General features: G+C 33.3%; 1 protein-coding gene across 4 annotated transcripts; it reads left to right on the top strand.

Moving 5' to 3' along the window:
• Positions 1-6,766: 6,766 nt before the first annotated feature.
• LOC129916238 (CD81 antigen) lies at positions 6,767-16,252 on the top strand. Of its 4 annotated transcripts, none has more exons than XM_055996076.1 (5): positions 6,767-7,002; positions 13,182-13,376; positions 13,688-13,861; positions 15,813-16,028; positions 16,090-16,252. In XM_055996076.1, the coding sequence occupies exons 1-5, from the start codon at positions 6,946-6,948 to the stop codon at positions 16,249-16,251; spliced, it is 804 nt and encodes a 267-aa protein (XP_055852051.1). In that variant the 5' UTR covers positions 6,767-6,945; the 3' UTR covers position 16,252. The 4 variants fall into 4 exon arrangements, with proteins under 4 accessions (XP_055852051.1, XP_055852052.1, XP_055852050.1 ...); XM_055996077.1 differs by lacking the exon at positions 6,767-7,002 and adding an exon at positions 7,770-8,043; XM_055996075.1 differs by lacking the exon at positions 6,767-7,002 and adding an exon at positions 9,716-10,560.
• Positions 16,253-16,468: the final 216 nt, after the last annotated feature.

Raw genomic sequence — 16,468 nt, 5'->3', positions numbered from 1 at the left:
TGCTGAGTTTACTCACGGGTCACAGTTGTTTGATCCTGAAAATTAATTTCATTCCCGTGAACTTAAGAAGCAGTTTTGAATTGAACATAATTTTTTTTTTTAGTTAAACCAGAATTAACTCATTAAATCATCAATCAAAAACATCTAAATATCCTTTTTCAAAAATTTTAATTTAAAAAAAAAAAAAAACTTAATCCAAAATTTTACTTTGCCAAACCTTTTTTTTTAGCTATATAAATGCTGATGGCACCTCACGAGGAGTAAATTACCAATGAAATAGTTTTATGTTGACTCTATTTTAGATATAAATTTAAAGGAAAAAAGTTTGATGAAGTTCTTGTCTGCATTAAACACCGTTTTTATCTTTCTTTAATTGATCTTCCGGGTTATATCAATTTATAAAATCTTAAAAAACGTCTCGCCTTCAGAGTCCTTATCCAGGGCCGGATTTGAAAACTTATGGCCCCAAAAAGGTCGAGACCTATCACTCCCCTTATGAGATAAGTCTTATACAATTGTTTTTATCTCCGAAATTGTAGCTCATTAAATGCTAATTTACTACTGTGGTTCGGTGGTTAGAGGCGTTGCTCAGACACATAACTATTCCAGGTTGAACTTATCGATAAGTATGAAATTAATACAAAACAAACAGACAAAAAATACTCGTACACTTGTATGTTGAAAAAGGTGCAAACAAAAAACCAAACTTTAAACTACGCGGTATGCTGCTCGCGAATAGCCGTAGGAGTGCGAAAACCCCACGTGTGACTTTTTCTAATGCCCCACATGGGCTTTTTCGTACAAGTGGAGGTCGAGAAACAGCGATGAAGTGCATAAGAGCTGGAGTTGCCCAAAGATCAAAACTTGGCCCCTTCCTCTATAGTATCCTGACGTCAGAGGTCAGACCAGCTACCTGCAAGTGAATGCGAGAACCTGCTTTGCGCCGACGCGACGCACTGTTGTCCAAAATGACTTATCTCGTTGCAAAAATCATAACTTTTGAACGGATTGAGGTAGCGGTACAGTTTTTTTTTTAATTTGAAGGAAATTTCCAGGGCTGTTACACCAATGAATTTCAAGAAAATTGTTTTACAGGGTGTTTAGGAATCATCGGCCGAAAACCGATTTTCTTTAAAAAAAAATATTTAAATTAAAATTGGTATGCCATTTTGTAGAAATCACTAATTCACATCTAAAAAAAGTTCAGATTACACTTTTTCATGATATTACGATTATAGAGAATGCCAACAAAGTTGGTCCCGGAAGTCCGTCTGTCTGTCTGTCTGTATAAGGATCTACAGCCTAAACGGATGGACCGATTGACTTCAAATTTGGTATGTAGCATTTTTTGGAGACCCTCCAGAGGGGTTTTTGGAATTAATTTTTTTGGGCCAAAAATAACGGTACTTGTCATACACCAATTTCAGTAAAGCTGTAATTGCTCAAAAACGGCTCCAACGATTTTGTTTAAAAAATTCAAATGTAAGTTTGAAAACAAGGTCTATCTTCTAATGAAAAAAATTTTTTTGGAAAATCATTATTAACGGTACCTGCCATAGAACGGTTTTTTTTAAATCCGATATTCTCCGAAACGGCTTATTCGATTTCAACGAAACTTTTTTTGAAGAAGCACTTATATAACTCAAATATAGGCCAAAAATAAAATTTCAAAAAAAATAATTTTTGGATTTTTAAAAAAATTTTGAAATTTTTTTTTGAAAAATAAAATTTTCGAAAACGGGACATTGTATTTTTTTGAAATTTTGTTTTTAGATGTGGATTAGTGATTTCTACAAAATGGCATACCAATTTTAATTTAAACATTTTTTTTAAAGAAAATCTGTTCCTTCTGCCTTCATTTTTTTTCAAAGTACAAAATCTCGGCAGTGCGCAAGCATGCGCAGCTAAATATTTTTATTTTGGATCAACAATTGATTGGTACACATACCCTATTCGGCTTAATGCATGGAACCGAATGGATTTTTTACGGTACCTGCCATAAAACCGTTTTTTTTCAAATCCGATATTCTCCGAAACGGCTTATTCGATTTCAACGAAAATTTTTGTGAAGAAGCACTTATATAACTCAAATATAAGCCAAAAATAAAATTTAAAAAAAAATAAATTTTGGATTTTTAAAAAAATTTTGAAATTTTTTTTTGAAAATTAAAATTTTCGAAAACGGGACATTGTATTTTTTTGAAATTTTGTTTTTAAATGTGGATTAGTGATTTCTACAAAATGGCATACCAATTTTAACTAAAACTTTTTTTTTAAAGAAAATCTGTTTTTGGCCGATGATTCCGAAACACCCTGTGAAATAATTTTATTGAAATTCATTGGTATAACAGCCCTAGAAATGTCCTTCAAATAAAAAAAAAAATTGTACCGCTATCTCAATCCGTTCAAAAGTTATGATTTTTGCAACGAGATAAGTCATTTTGGACAACCGTGCGACGTGACGAATCGTTCACATACTACAGGTCCGTCTCGCCAACGTTAGCTGCCAGGAAAGTTGAAGCTCACATTTGAAAACTGTATGAGTTCTATAGTAAATGGGGCATCCGGATCAACTTATCAAAATCGGAATAACTGTGCTTTAGACAAACAGGAAGACGAGGCATTTAGTCAGCTGCAAACTGTAGGAGCATCACACTGACACTACCTGATGGAACTTAATTGGCAGCCAAACGCAACGCGAAGTATTTAGGAATCAATTTTCAGCTGTTAAAAATTTATTGGGCTCTGTGACCTGGTTGAATTTGAGTTAAATTTTTTTTTGCAAATGCTTTTGTTTTGTTTTTTTTTTTATTAAAAAGGAGTATCATGGCAGAAAAAAGGCAGAAAAAATTTTAATCCATACAGCTGAAATTTTTTTTATTAACCTCAATAGTGTCAAAAATTTAACACGGTGTTAACGCAATTCACACACGGCCTTAGTCACCTGCGGGCTACGTTCACGAGTCACTTGCGTCGAAGAGCTCTGCCGCACGGCAAAAATCGACTCGTGAAAAGTCGGCATAATTTTTTTAAAAGAAATTTCATAGATTAAACAGCCGAAAGTATCTAGTCTTGGTAGTTGTTTTTCTATGATTCTGTGTGGTAGTTTTTGCTTTCCATAGATACACATTCAAGTAGGAATGTCTTGGATCTGTAAGGCGGTGTTTACATTCGATTAATAATACGTGAGACGTCATCAAAATGGATGGTTTAAATTACCTTCTATTCTGTATATTTATCTTGAAAATGGTCCGTATGGCACTTTGAATTTGAATTGAGAAACTTTATCAAAATATGGTAAACTTTATCGCACAATTTCGGGTGGAAAAATTTACCATCTGAATGTGGTAAATGTGGAAAACTTTTGACGTTTAATTTTGAAGTTCATGGCATACATATAATTTATCGTACAAGAAACAATGAAGAATCATAAACAATGAAGAAAAATGGCAAACTCTAGTGAAGAAAGTGCGCAGGCAACAGCTAAGCCGTGGAAGAGAATTTCATCATTACCATTTACCACCAAAAATTAAGCCGCCGCCATTCAAAAAAGGAAATTTTTCTTCCTGAGCTCCTATCAGACTCCTCAAGGACAGACCACGCGACGCCAGAGCCGCAAAAACAGACAACCGGGAAAAACCGAAAGTCGTAAACTAAAATCTTTGCTAACTTCAACTCGCCCAACCCAGACAAAAAGGGCTCATCCAGTAACCGAGGAAGCTGATAAGACGCAACAACACTCCGATAATACCGCTGCACAAAACCCAACTATAAATCAAGGCCTGAACCAGGCGCGCCGTTAACTGAGTCACGAGTACTGTTACCACAACGGTTACCCCAACTATCACCCAAGCCACCAGAGAAAAACTGAACCACATCTCTAAATAAAGAGTTGATGGAAACTTCGTATAGGAAAAATTGGAATAATACAGATGACGTCACAAAACAATTAGAGATAGGACAACGAAAATCTAAATATACCTACTACCTTGTATTCTGTATACCTTCAGTGTTTTCCATCCATCAATATACTACACGTCGAACCCTTCCAGCTCATCCGTCGCTCTGCCAGCCATCGCTCGGTCAACAACCGTAGATGACTCGAGAGCCGAGACCCACTTTCCAGAATGTCGCTGAACAAATCTTTAAGGTAGAGGAACTGAAGTTTCCAATAATGTTAAAAATGGAGACGCCCGTCTCTACCGACGACGCCACTTCTGGTAAATATTGAATAAAGAAGAAATCATGTCAACCCGTTCCAAGGCATACCCATTGTTGACTATGCGTTGTATAACCCTAGACACCGACGTTAACGCCTAATATTTACCCGCCGCCAAGGAAAGGTAGAAGCCCGAATAATCAAACAAGGCATAGCGATTCTAATATAATTGGGAACCGGTTTGAGGGAAAGGGTTAACTATATCCCGTAATAACAACCATCACGAAATAACTGACCTTCTTGTATGCGGCACCCTTTTCCCCCCTCCTCAACCGAGTTTATCTTTAATCAACCGGGTTACAATCCGAATAAACCGTTTATACTGTCTAGCACCAATCGATCCAACTCATTTACCGACTCTTATGACTGTTCGACCCAGTGCTGGAATTGTATACAGCGGAGTCATACGAAGGGTAATTTCCGAGGACCTTTCCAGATGTTCCTCCTTAATGCGGCAAGGACGGCCGTTTGACCGACGATTTTGCCTGCCATCCTCATAGAGCGTCGGTGATGTTTGATTGAGAAAGTCAGGCAGGGGGCACAGTAGACAACTTCGAACAGACCCTGTACGTCCAGAAGTAAAGGACCGTTTCACGGAAGCAGAACTCATACTCGAGTTAGAAAGACCAGGCTAGGATGATCGAAACGCAACCGAACAGCAACTGAGTCCCAACATAGCTTGGACAGACTCCACATGTTTTATACAAGTCCAGTTCTGCCGACAGACAGTGAAAGTATTATTGGACATTGGTGCAACAAAATCTTACATTAATACGAATACCCGCCAGCTGTTGCGGAAGCATACGATGCATATGGCGAACGGGAACTCCTTTCCAAGCCTCGAGTATAACAGTTTTGATCATATTTATCGAAAAACATGCAATTCGGGGTAAAATGGCTTATATGCAAAAGCTTACAGAGGATCTGGTAATAGGAGTGTATCTGCTGTCTAAAGCTTTGAGACTAGTCTTCTAATTTGAAAATATAACGGGCTTGAAGGAAATGCTCAAGAAAGCACTTATGGAAATCTTGTATTCATTTGGCCCCGATTTATTCGGAACCACTCCAAGGCCGTACCCTTCAAAATTTCTGGAAGGGTCTTTAACATGTCATCTGTGCGGATAACATAACACTTTGTTAACTCTTCAACTTATTGAACTCTATCGCACTACCCGACGAGTCAAACTTTAGGCCCCACTTCCATATTCATTACTCCAGAGTCGTGGCTGAGTGCAAATCACATGGCAGGTCGGCCAAGAATTAGGGTCTCAGTTTGCTGGTGATTTAACGAATTCGCATCAAAGTGAGTTATGGACGGCTTCACATTAGTTGTCAACTTGTTGACTGAAGTGGCGACAGTATATGCGGGGACTTGGAAAAATAGTTTCGTATACCACGGAAATTTTGGGGTCATCCGTCGTGGGAAGTTTTGCTAGTTGCGGAAGTAGATAAACGCACTGAAACGTGCTCTCAACGTTGTTAATGAATCTTCGGTTTCCAATCCGTGTTTCATTTTGCTTCTCTTTTTAAAGGTTTTGTTTTATTAGGAATGGGCTTTTAATAGTCCCTACTCGGGCGCCAGTTTGTGAGGTGGTTTTGCTTAGGCATTCCTTTTAGCTTGTGCTGTACCGCAAAAAGAATTATTTCATCACGCCAACAATGTGTACAACGCAGTTGTTCACATTTGTTGATGAATTTGTGAGACGACGTATAAAGTCCGTTTAGTTGGATCAAACTCAGGGAGGATTCCTATGACATTGTAGGTGTCGTTTGGAAGACGCATTTGAGTTATGGGTGACTTTGCAGCTAACGGAGAGGCATTTATGGTTTCCTTGACTCCTGTTCCGTGCGACGTTGCAGTTGACATTGCTGTGTTCTGATTAATTTGGTAATCTTTTTGAGTGTGATTGTGCAGCTATCGAGTCGCCAATTTTTAATTTTTTTTCCAAAAAGTTTCGTATCTATAATTTACAAAATTAAAGCACCGCTTCCGATTCTGTTAAGATGGAAAAGATATTTTTTTAAGTTTGGAGGAACAAAAATTTATAATTATTTTAAAAAGAAAATTAGGCAAAATTAAAATGTGCAGAAGGCGACTTATTCTGTTCAAACTTCGTTTACGATACGACTCCCGTCTCCCGTGTCCGGTCTATTTTTCTTAGTTTCGCTGAGATATGTTTTGGTTTATGACAGCGTTGCCGTTGACATTTATTTACTTAAAATATAAATTATTTAGCCTCGACAGCGTGTTTTTTAAGTCCAATCCCTTATGCATGCCAAAAAAATTCACCCCAGGAAATGCATAAAAACATATAATTTTTATTTGGAATATTTATTTAGAATCATAAAGACTGCATTCATTATTCATACATCATACATCCACGCGTTTTTGTTTCTTGTCTAGAAGTTCTTTTGAATATTTTTTTCCACAGAATCGCGTTAAAACACCCTTTAAAAACACACAGGACCACAACCACTATAATGTCCTCAATGTATGCTCAATTTCCCCTTATTTTCAGGGTGAACAGAAGAGAAACACTGAGTCCTCTGTAGTCCTCTGTGTCATATTAATAAGTAAATTTTGTTGATACGGTGGGAATACAAAGTTAGAAATTTTAATGCAATCATGAAGTTTTCGTTATCAGTGCTTTGAAATTAAATAAAATAATTCCAGATACATTAATTTGGTTCTGAAAAAAAGTTTAAACAAAATACCTATAGATAAAATGAGTTTTCTGTGTTGTGTTAAGTATTTAGTGATTATTTTTTCATGTTTATATTGGGTATGTATTGAGTAAAAGGTCCTTGATACAGTATTTGCAAATATTCATACAAACATTATATCAATACCTGACCTAGGCTTTGGACGACACGGGAATTTTGAAGTGTTTTTTTTTTTTGCGAAATTTTCTATTTAGGTACATTCATCAACAAAGGATGCTTTATAATAAAAATAGGATTTTGTTAACACCTTTGTGTTTCTATTTCAATTGGAGTATTGATTAAGGGTGTTTATGCTAAATTTATTTAAGAAAAGTTATTTTATTGTAGTTTTTCATTTGAAGAGTACACTCTCCTTTCTAAGCAGATGAAACATAAAATTCCCGGGGTTTAAGGTCATGAAAATAATTTATGAGTTTTATTTGTGATAAGTTTAAAATGATTGTTTGCTTTGAAATAGGAGTACCTATTGATTTTTCAATACAACTGTGTTAAAAAAGAGTAGTGTGTTTCATTTAACAATGGTGGCAATGGTGCAGTGGATGTAGTACTTGACTGCTAACCTGAAGGTTGTGGGTTCGAGCCCTACCTCAGGCAGCATTCTGTTCTTAATCCCCCAGCTTGGAAGCCACCCGTGGGACTATATGAGATAATAATCATCTTATTCTCAATTCACTGTACCAACAAAAAATCTTTCCTATCTTTCTATTCCTTCTAACTAGTGCCGTGCAGTTGCATTTAAAAGACCTTAGGTCTTACAGGCATATAGTTAAATTATTATTATAATTATTATTATTAAACAGTTTTCTTAAAACACTGAGTGGAACAAAGTAAAAAGCACAAATAATTTAAACAAATATTTGTACATTATGGTTGTACACGGAGAAAAAATACATGCTAAAATCAAATGGAATCTGTATGAAATTAAGTGGATTTTTGCATGTTTTTTTGCCAAATAATAAGTGAAAAAATCTTCTTAGTTTCTTGCACCTAAACATAATTATCTGAGGTGTAAAATGCACAAAAATAATTGAAAGAAAAGAATCCTTTTAAATTAAGGTGAACATTAGGATGTCCTTGATGTTGAACACAATAAATTACAGGTAGTTTTGAATTTTTTTAATTGAAAATTTGGTAAAACTATAAAAGTTGATAGAAAATTTTCAAACAATGTTTAGCCATTGAAAAAACACCCTCAATAACAACAAAATTGTAGTAGTTTTTTTGTTTACTGGGAAAACATTGTTTGAAAAAAAATTAAAATAATTTTCACCCCTGCCCTTTTAATGCTAAAGAAAAAGATATTTGCAAATTTTTAAAATTTTCCATCAACTTTTACCGAATTTCTAAATAAAATACTTGCAATTTAGCGAAATTTTGTATAAAAACATGACAAATTAATTCGGCACGGCTAAATATTATTAATCAAAAGTGCCCACAAGTCACAAGTGAGGTTAGTTTGTTTTACACAAAGTCATAAAAACTTAAAATTCTGATGTGCTCTGAAGCAGATCACAACACAACTAAAAAGTTTGACATTTGTTAGTAAAGGTCCAACTTTAATAGGCAACGCATAAGCCGGGCGTCCTGATACGCATGACATGTGTTAATTTCAAAGAATAGAATGAGAACGACATACATAGATGCAGCCAAGGTTATAAAAACATCAATTAAAAAAATGTATTTGATATTAAAACAAAATATTTATTGCAAATAAAAAACATTTATTGCTACTGAAAAAAATTTGCAAAAAAAAATTTATATCAACTGAAAAATAATTGCATAAAAAAAAATATTTATTGCAAGTAAAGAAATTTTGAATTAAAGAAATGTTATTGCAACAAAAAAATATTTGCATTGAAAATAAAATTTTTATTGCAAAAATATGTTTAAATATTCGTCGATTTTTTTACAATTTTGACTATTTGACCATACATTTGGTTCAATATTATAGCTAAAAAAGCCAAAATTGTAAGAAATTCGACGAATATTAAAAAAAAAATGTTTGCAAAAAAATTTTTATTTTCAATGCAAATATTTTTTTTTGCAATAATATTTTTTTCAATGCAAAATTAGTTTTGCATTGATTTTTTTTTTTTTTCAATGCAGAAATTTCATATTTTCAGTAAAATATTTTTTTTAATGCAAATATTTCTCAGTTGCAATGGAAATTTTGTTTGTTAATTTTTAATGGGAAACCAATGCATTTAAATTTTTGCAACATGCAAGAATTAATTCTTAACTAAGAGATTGATAAAAAAAGTGTGGATTTAAGAAAAACTATTTTATATTTTTGTCTAATTCAAAGTGTTTTTTTTTTTACATCTCAACCGTTTTTTTTTTTAAGTGGTATAAGTCCACTTTTGGAAAAAATTAGTTTATACTTTTGGTTACCCCTATTTAATTTACCGTACCTATAAAAACTAATTTTAAGAAAAAAAAAATAGAAAATTACTAGAGCCGTTCTTAAAAAAATGTTCCTATTTTGTTTTTTCCCCTTTTTTGGAAATTCCACTATTGCTTTTTCTGTTGTTCTGAAATGATGAGAATATTATTTTAATTGAAAAAGAACACATTTTTTTATTTTAACATGGCCCGACCAGGAATCGATTCCACGTACCTTTGCATACCAAGCCAGCACCTTACCAGTAGACCATGCTCGAATATTAAAGATGAGTGAAAAAAGGGAGCTCTAATGCGTTACAAACATTGCATATCTGCAGGATAAAAACTTTGCATACTTACAGGTGAAAAACATTGCATACTTCCAAGATGACAACAATGCATACTTACAAGAACCTCTTGGAACAGGTCTTATAAAAGCCTTCTGTCACTTGAAAATACAAGGCTTCTTTAGAACGGTTCAAACAGGTCTTATAAAGGTCTTCGTTAACTTATATTTACAAAGCTTCTTCTAAACACTTCTAGATAGCCTTAAGGAGACCTCTTTTTTTTTTAATGGTTGACTTGCGTAAGTAAACCTTAAACTAAACGTATACAAACTACAGCTTGTCGAATCGAACAAAATGGACCTTATGGAAGTAAAATTGTTACTTGGGATACCTACCGTTAGTTTTGGTTTTAAAAATAAAATTCAATTATGCTTGTAGAGAATAGCACAATAGTCATAAAACTACCAAATTTGAATAAGTTCTGCACTTCATGAAGGCTGCACTTTAAGACACACTGATTGACAGAATTTCGAGACCCACTTCTTAGGCATTCTCTAAAATCTTAATATCACGTCTGATTGTTCTTTCGAGTTCGATTTTATTTAAAACTGAAAAAAAAAACACAATAGATTCGAAAAAAGGATGGTAGAGTTAAACCTTTAGCAGATGAACAGAGCAAGGGTGTTTATCTTTAATTAAAGCAAAAAACATTTCTTTAAATAAACGAACAGCACAGAAAAACTTTTTCACTAAGAAATATTTCATTTTCAGAATCATGCATTTATTGTTAACTGAGAGAGGTTTAAGAAGACGCGTCGGTCGGAACCATGCCGTGGCGCAAAAAATGGATTTTACTTCTTCCTGGGTCTTTTTATTTTAATATTCAGCATGCTTAAGTTTTCCATCGATAGTCTATCGAAAGTACACGACGATGTTTTTAAAACTATCGTAAGTTTTAAAATTTAAAACTACTTTGTATAAAACTGGTTTAGCTAAAACTGCATTAATAGTACCGAAAATATTTGAAACTTTTCTCAATTTTTTCCTGCACCTTTATCTTTGTTTGAGACATTTACACACACAATTTACACAAGCGCATGACAATATGTTTAACGAAAGTTGAACGAATCACGTTTCACGCATATGCGTATCATAGCTAGTCCATAAGACTTGAGTGTGTTCGCTTTCCAGCACATGACATTTGGAATTGTAATTTGACCATCATTTTATGAAAATTCCAGAAAGTTAAAGTGGACAGAAAATTGAAATAAAAAGACTTATAGTCTACAAAGAAATTAAATCCATTTTTAAGAAAAATGTTCCGCAAATAGGAAAAAAATTAATACTACAGGTATGTAAATAAAACTACTTTCTAAATCATTTTTTTTTAAACAAATTCCTTAGGACATCGACATTCGGGTATAATGATGTTCCTATTCATTCGTTATCGATCAACATTTCCCAAATTTAACTTATATAGTGTTTTAATAACCAAATTTTATGTACGCTCATTCTGCCCATTTTACTACATAAAAACATGGTTCGAGGTAATGAGGGTTTTACTATACATATTTTAGTATCACAAATCGATTTTTTAACCAATCGATATTCTTTAAATGTTGAAAACTTTTGTTCGGGATGTCAAAAGCACGGGTCAAACTAGCCCATCATGGAGCAAGTAATCATGAGACACGGACAGCTCATCATGAAACCACTTTTTCATACAAATAAAGGTTCTTTCGTGTCTATCCGCATCCGAAAAGTGTACACTAGCTGTGTTTTTTTGGCATTGCTATCCGTATCCGCAGTTGGCGTTTACATGCATTACAAAAACAACACGCATCTCTCGATAAGAATAGAAGCTTAACCAAGCTGCGGATAGATTTTGACGAAGTGTATAAGTTTACGTTTTCCTTTCTCTTGGTGCGTGCATATACATTTTTGTTGTGTTGATATTTGGGAAATCCTACTGCTGATAGCTTTGCCAAAAAAACACGCCTATTGAAACTAACATCGTCTGGGTTTGTCAGCCTGTTAGTCCGCCCGTCTGTATAAGGATCTGTAGCCTAAACAGATGGACCGATTTAATATCAAATTTGTTATTTAGCCTTTTTTGGAGACTCTCCACAAGGATATGTAGAGTCGTTCGTGGTAAGTGTGCGCAGCCGGTAAGTGTGCGCATTGCTATTTTCTCGAAACTAGTGTAAAAATTTAAATTTCTGCTGATGCACAATTAATTAGATATCTGATCTTCGTCGAAGTCTGTTATATTTATGCTTCTGTTGTTTTTAATGTTTCGAGAAAAAGCAAGAGAAAAAAAAGCTAACTTTCCTTAAAATTTTTCACACTTTTCAAACTCTGACAGTGACCTGTCTTTGACTTAAAGTGAAATCAATTGATTTTTTTTATTGAGCTTACTATTTAAACTTTATGTTCCAATAAAAATGTTATTGTTTTTAGTATTTCTTTATTAATATTTTTATCAAAAACAATAAAAAACTGCATTTGGGGTAAGTGTACGCAAAAATTTGGGGGCAAGTGTGCGCATGCAAATGCATGGGATTCCACTGAAAATATATATATTTGCATAAAATGCTTCAAAATGAATCAAAATTTCACAGTGTACAGAATGGATCAAAATAATGAGAAAATCGTATGGGAGCGGGAGTCTTAAACCCCTCGTTTGGTTTTTATATGTCTTTAAAAAATGAAAAAAAGACCAATAGATATTCATTTAGATTACTAAGCAAAAGTACCTGCGCACACTTACCGTACACCCTGCGCACACTTACCCCTTCGAAGGGGTAAGTGTGCGCTATATGACCTGTTTTGGTTTTCTTAAAAAAACATAAATAATTTTATAAATATTAGTTATATTTTAATTGAATTTAAGAAGTCAAAACATGTATCTGTAATAATCAATTTACTTTTTTTATGTACATCCTATATTATGCTTGTAATACTTATTCAAAGTCAAAAGTGCGCACACTGACCACAAACGACTCTAATTTGTTTGGAATATAATAACTGTACCTTTCATATACCAATTTTGGAAAAGTTTATTTTTCTCGAAAACGGCTCCAACGATTTTGTTAAAAAAAAAAAAATCAAATGTGAGTTTTTAGACAAGGTGAATGTTTTTTTTTTTCAAAATCATTATTAACGGTACCTGGGATAGAACCGTTTTTTTAATTCTGAATTTCTCCCAAACGAATTCCTACCAAAAAATAAAATTTTGAAAATTAATAAATTAAACATTAAATTTTCTAAAACGGGACATTAAAATTTTTTTGAAATTTTGGTTTAAGGTTTTGAATGGTAATATCTTCAAAATGACTTTTATTTTTTTTTAATTTAAACGACTACAGATTTTGATTAAGTATATTATATAATTGCATACTTTTTTCGGAGTTAAACTTCATTTGAGGTTTTTTTCCGTTGAAGAACGAATTTTATGTTTTTTTTTTATTTTTTTTTTTTTTCATTTACAAATAACAAATTTGTACAGTAAAAGTCTTACACATTTTAGCAACTTGAATTATGAGAGAATATTTTATGATGTCTTTTAGATTTTTGGAGCTTTTATAATAACTGGATGTTTATGGATTCTCAATGACCCAATGTTTTCACTGATGTTCACACAATCTGGAGGGCTTTTGAAGTACACTGTGTATTTAATTCTATTCGCCGGTTGTTTAACACTTTTGAATGGTTGGTTTGCTTGTTATAGCATATTGAAAAGATCGACATGCATGATTGCTGCTGTAAGTCAAAACAGCGTTTATGGAAACCCTTCTACTATCCAATCCAGCCCTTTCGCATTTCAACACAAATTTTTTTTGGAATGCGGAAAAGTTTACAGTGCTATATTACGAAATGTGTTCTTTTTATACCCTACCCTATAGAATTCGGCTATTTTAAAGATTATTTTACTGAAAAGTAACTTGTTGAGCATCGAAATATAAACGCTAATCCTTTCCCGAATTCAGATCTATTGAAGTTCTAAACATTGGAAGGGTTTCCATATACGCGTCAAAACATCATTAAAAATAAATATATTTGGTTTTGCATTTAGTTTATATTTATTTTAGTCATCATAGTTGGACTTAAGATTGCCGCAGGTGCTTGGATATCTTATAACAAGGATAGAATTAGTGATCTCCTAACTGCGTCTGCCAAATATTCAATTCAACATGAATACGGGCAAATGAGTACAACTACAGTTACATTTGATGTTATTCAAAAAAATGTAGGTATTTTATATTCAAACTTCAATCATACTCATAAATTGCATAATTAAAGCACTTTTTTGCTTAATCTTGTAGAGTTCAGCACCTTTAACAAGAATATATACATACATGTAAGACTAAAATCATTTCCTCATTTACCTAATTTTTTAGCTGAGTCCACCTTGTGTTTCTTCCGCACGCAATATTGATTGAGGTCCCCTTCCACTTGCGTACGCCACCTGAGACGAGGTCTCCCTCTACCGGATCGTCTCTTTGGGTTGGAGTCGAAATCTTTCCAGGCCGGAGCATTGTTTTCCATGCGTTTCAAATTTCCTTCTCTCTTAAGGATCGGGCATACAATGCTGCGATTCCATTTTGCAGGCATGTTCTCTTCCGACCATATTCGGCAAATGAGTTGGTACATTCTCTTAACCAGCTCATCCCCTGCTGTTTTAAACAGTTCTGCAGCTCCAGTACTTGGTTATGACTTTCTTCACTTACTCAGGTCATTGGGATGGAAACGTTGGCCTTCATCACCTAAATTGAATGGTGCAGTCTGCTCTTCGGCGAAGTTGGTTTCGTCTTCGCCATTATAGAGATTGCAGAAGTGATTTCTCCCAATTCTCAGAATCCCTTGTGACTATACTACCATGTTTCCTTGTTCGTCTTTGCACTCTTCAGTTTAGATTTAGAACCTTCAGATGTTCTTTGTACCATCATGTAAAACTTGGGAGCCTCATTTCTGCATCCCTCTATTTCTTCGATCCCTCCAGGAGTTTCGTTGTCTTGTGGTGGCCTTGAAACTCAGCACTTCAGAGGCGGCATCTCTGATGGTGATAATTGAGGAATAGTCAATAGTCATACATAAATTCAAATATCATAATCATAGAAATGCTTTTTTTTCCTCATTTTTTTTCAGAAATATAATTCTATTTAAAAAAATCTTTCTTTTTTATAGTATGTTATCTATTCATACTCATAAAAACTGTTCACATTTCAAAAGGAAAATTTATTATACACGATTTATTAAATGTGCCCATTTTTGGGAACGGGTAAAAATTCTGACTTCAAAATTGTTCAAAATCATGCTCTTTAACGAAAACATTTTTTTTTCAAAACTCTGCTTCTGAACAAAAAAATTCTGCTAATTCTGTTCTTTTTTTTTCATAGCATACGCACTTACCAAAAATATACCTCATTTTCTTATTAAACTTTTGAAATATAAAATTTTATTTGATAAATGAAAAAATGTGTTATTATTTTCAAAATTGTTTAATATTAAAAATCTTTTCTTAATATTTTTAAATTTATTGATTTATCAAACAAAAAATGAATAATAGTAACTAAGTAGCAAATTTTGCGAGAAGATGATTTTAGAAAATTCTGCAAAAAATTAAAGAAGGGTTTTTTAAATTGTTGAGAAGTGCGCGCTTCCAACCTTTTTTAATTTTTTGTAGAATTTTTAAAAACAAATTTCGAAAAACAGTTGTTGTCGAATCACGGCACACGATTACGATCGATCATAAGTTAACGTTTTGACTATTTCTTTCTCTAATTAATTAGTAGAAAATGATAGGGACACATAGCGACCATACGTTAACGAACGTATGCCGTAATTCGACCCCAGAATTTCGTAAACCAGAATTTTGAAAGAAGAAAAAAGAATTTTGATAGTCTACTTTAAAAACTTAATTTTTGATGGGACTTTTCTGGGAATGAGACATTTATATATATATAAAAATAGCTGGTACATTTTCTGTTTTTTAGGCTTTTTTTTGATTGGTCGCTATCTATCACTTATTTGTAACGATAAACTTGAGCTACTTTTTCATCTCTTATTTTCTTTAATTTCATTTCATCTTTCTCACATCGTTGTTGAATTATCTATATGTTCTTGATAAACGTGTTGAACTCTTCGCATACTTAATTTTCAAGGGAGTGGATCAATTTAACCTAAATTTATCAATTTAGCTCAAATGTTGTGGTGCCGACGGACCAACCGATTGGATGGCAAGCCAATATAATAATGTTGGCGGAAACGATCTTACAAACATTGCATTTTCATCTTTGAATGTGTTCTATAGTATACCAGAATCATGCTGCAGCCAAGATATAAGTGAAGTTGTATGTGAAATCGCTAGAAAGCGAAAACTTGATGCCAATCTTCATGCTGGAATAAACAAAGAAGTATGTTATAAAGTTTTTTCCTTTTTTTAAATATTTAACCATTATCTACATTTCTTTTCAGGGTTGCGTTAGAAAATTAACAGATATAGCTTCCACCAATTCTGGATTAGTTTTTATTACATTTATAGGTGCAATATCTTTAGAAATATTTGTTGTTGGATTATCTTTAGTTTTGTGTTGTGATTTATTCCGGAATCAAAATAAAAACGAAATGAATTCTTAAATTTATTTTAAATTAAAAATTTATAGGTTAAAACCTGCTTAAGAGAAACGGCAAAGTGTCAGTCTCTCTTTCACTTAAGAAGGTTTTTCACTTAAACGAACCCGGTGTAAGCGAAAAAAATATTTTGGGACAAAAAAGTGCTTCAGATAAGCGGGTTTTTCTCTTAAGCAGGTTTTACTGTACCTATATTTTTAGAAAAATTGTGGAACTAAATACT

The sequence above is a fragment of the Episyrphus balteatus genome, chromosome 3 (assembly GCF_945859705.1).
Source record: "Episyrphus balteatus chromosome 3, idEpiBalt1.1, whole genome shotgun sequence".
Lineage (NCBI taxonomy): Eukaryota > Metazoa > Arthropoda > Insecta > Diptera > Syrphidae > Episyrphus > Episyrphus balteatus.
This window is presented reverse-complemented; position numbering and strand designations above follow the sequence as displayed.

What these genes read in the sequence shown, in the direction of transcription:
- LOC129916238 (XM_055996075.1), top strand. Translation starts at nt 10,501, where the DNA reads ATGCTTAAGTTTTCCATCGATAGTCTATCGAAAGTACACGACGATGTT. An exon ending in ACGATGTTTTTAAAACTATC is followed by an intron (nt 10,561 to 13,181) that starts GTAAGTTTTAAA and finishes GATGTCTTTTAG; the next exon opens with ATTTTTGGAGCTTTTATAAT. An exon ending in CGACATGCATGATTGCTGCT is followed by an intron (nt 13,377 to 13,687) that starts GTAAGTCAAAAC and finishes TTTTGCATTTAG; the next exon opens with TTTATATTTATTTTAGTCAT.